The sequence below is a fragment of the Phaethon lepturus genome, unplaced genomic scaffold, assembly GCF_000687285.1.
Source record: "Phaethon lepturus isolate BGI_N335 unplaced genomic scaffold, ASM68728v1 scaffold29755, whole genome shotgun sequence".
Classification (NCBI taxonomy): Eukaryota; Metazoa; Chordata; class Aves; order Phaethontiformes; family Phaethontidae; genus Phaethon; species Phaethon lepturus.
The window spans coordinates 2,542-3,003 of NW_010541698.1; the positions used below are offsets into that span (position 1 = coordinate 2,542).

Sequence of the window (462 nt, forward strand, 5' to 3'; positions counted from 1 at the left end):
AACCCGACCCGCAAGGGTTGCAGCACCAGCCTGCCCGACGCTGGGAGCCGCTGCCGTCTCTTATCCTGCATAATGCTTTCGCGCCGATGGGTCGAAGAGCAATGCTCTCGGCTCGCTCTTCTTCCTCAGTCCACAAAAAGAGGAGGGAGCAGCAGAGGATGCTCCCCAGGAGTCCCGATTTAGTAGCCAGGCCAAGCAGGACGCTGAGGGTTCGGAGGCGTGTGGGGGGATTGGGAAATTAGGGAGAGGGGGCTGGGTGGGGTAGGGGCACTGCGGCCTCCCTGTCCCAGGGGGGAAGTAGGGAGGGTACCCGGGTCTGGGCGGCGGCGGAGAGGGTTGAGCGCCAGGAAACGATGGGGGCTGAGGCGGACCCCTGGATGGAGACCAGGAATAGCCTGGCGCTGGAGACGAGCCTCCCGAGGGGGGTTTGGGGTACCCTGGCGCGGCACCGGCGGGCAGGGC

At 66.2% G+C, this 462-nt stretch overlaps 1 protein-coding gene across 1 annotated transcript in view; it reads right to left on the minus strand.

The window, feature by feature from the left end:
• Positions 1 to 30: 30 nt before the first annotated feature.
• VPS37C (vacuolar protein sorting 37 homolog C (S. cerevisiae)) overlaps positions 31 to 462 on the minus strand; it is a gene marked incomplete at its 3' end in the record, with an annotated part of 2,384 nt that continues 1,952 nt past the window's right edge. Inside the window, 2 exon segments of the mRNA XM_010287812.1 lie at positions 31 to 139; positions 142 to 462. The exon segment at positions 142 to 462 is cut by the window's right edge and continues 15 nt beyond it. Coding sequence (XP_010286114.1) covers positions 31 to 139; positions 142 to 462 — 430 coding nt within the window.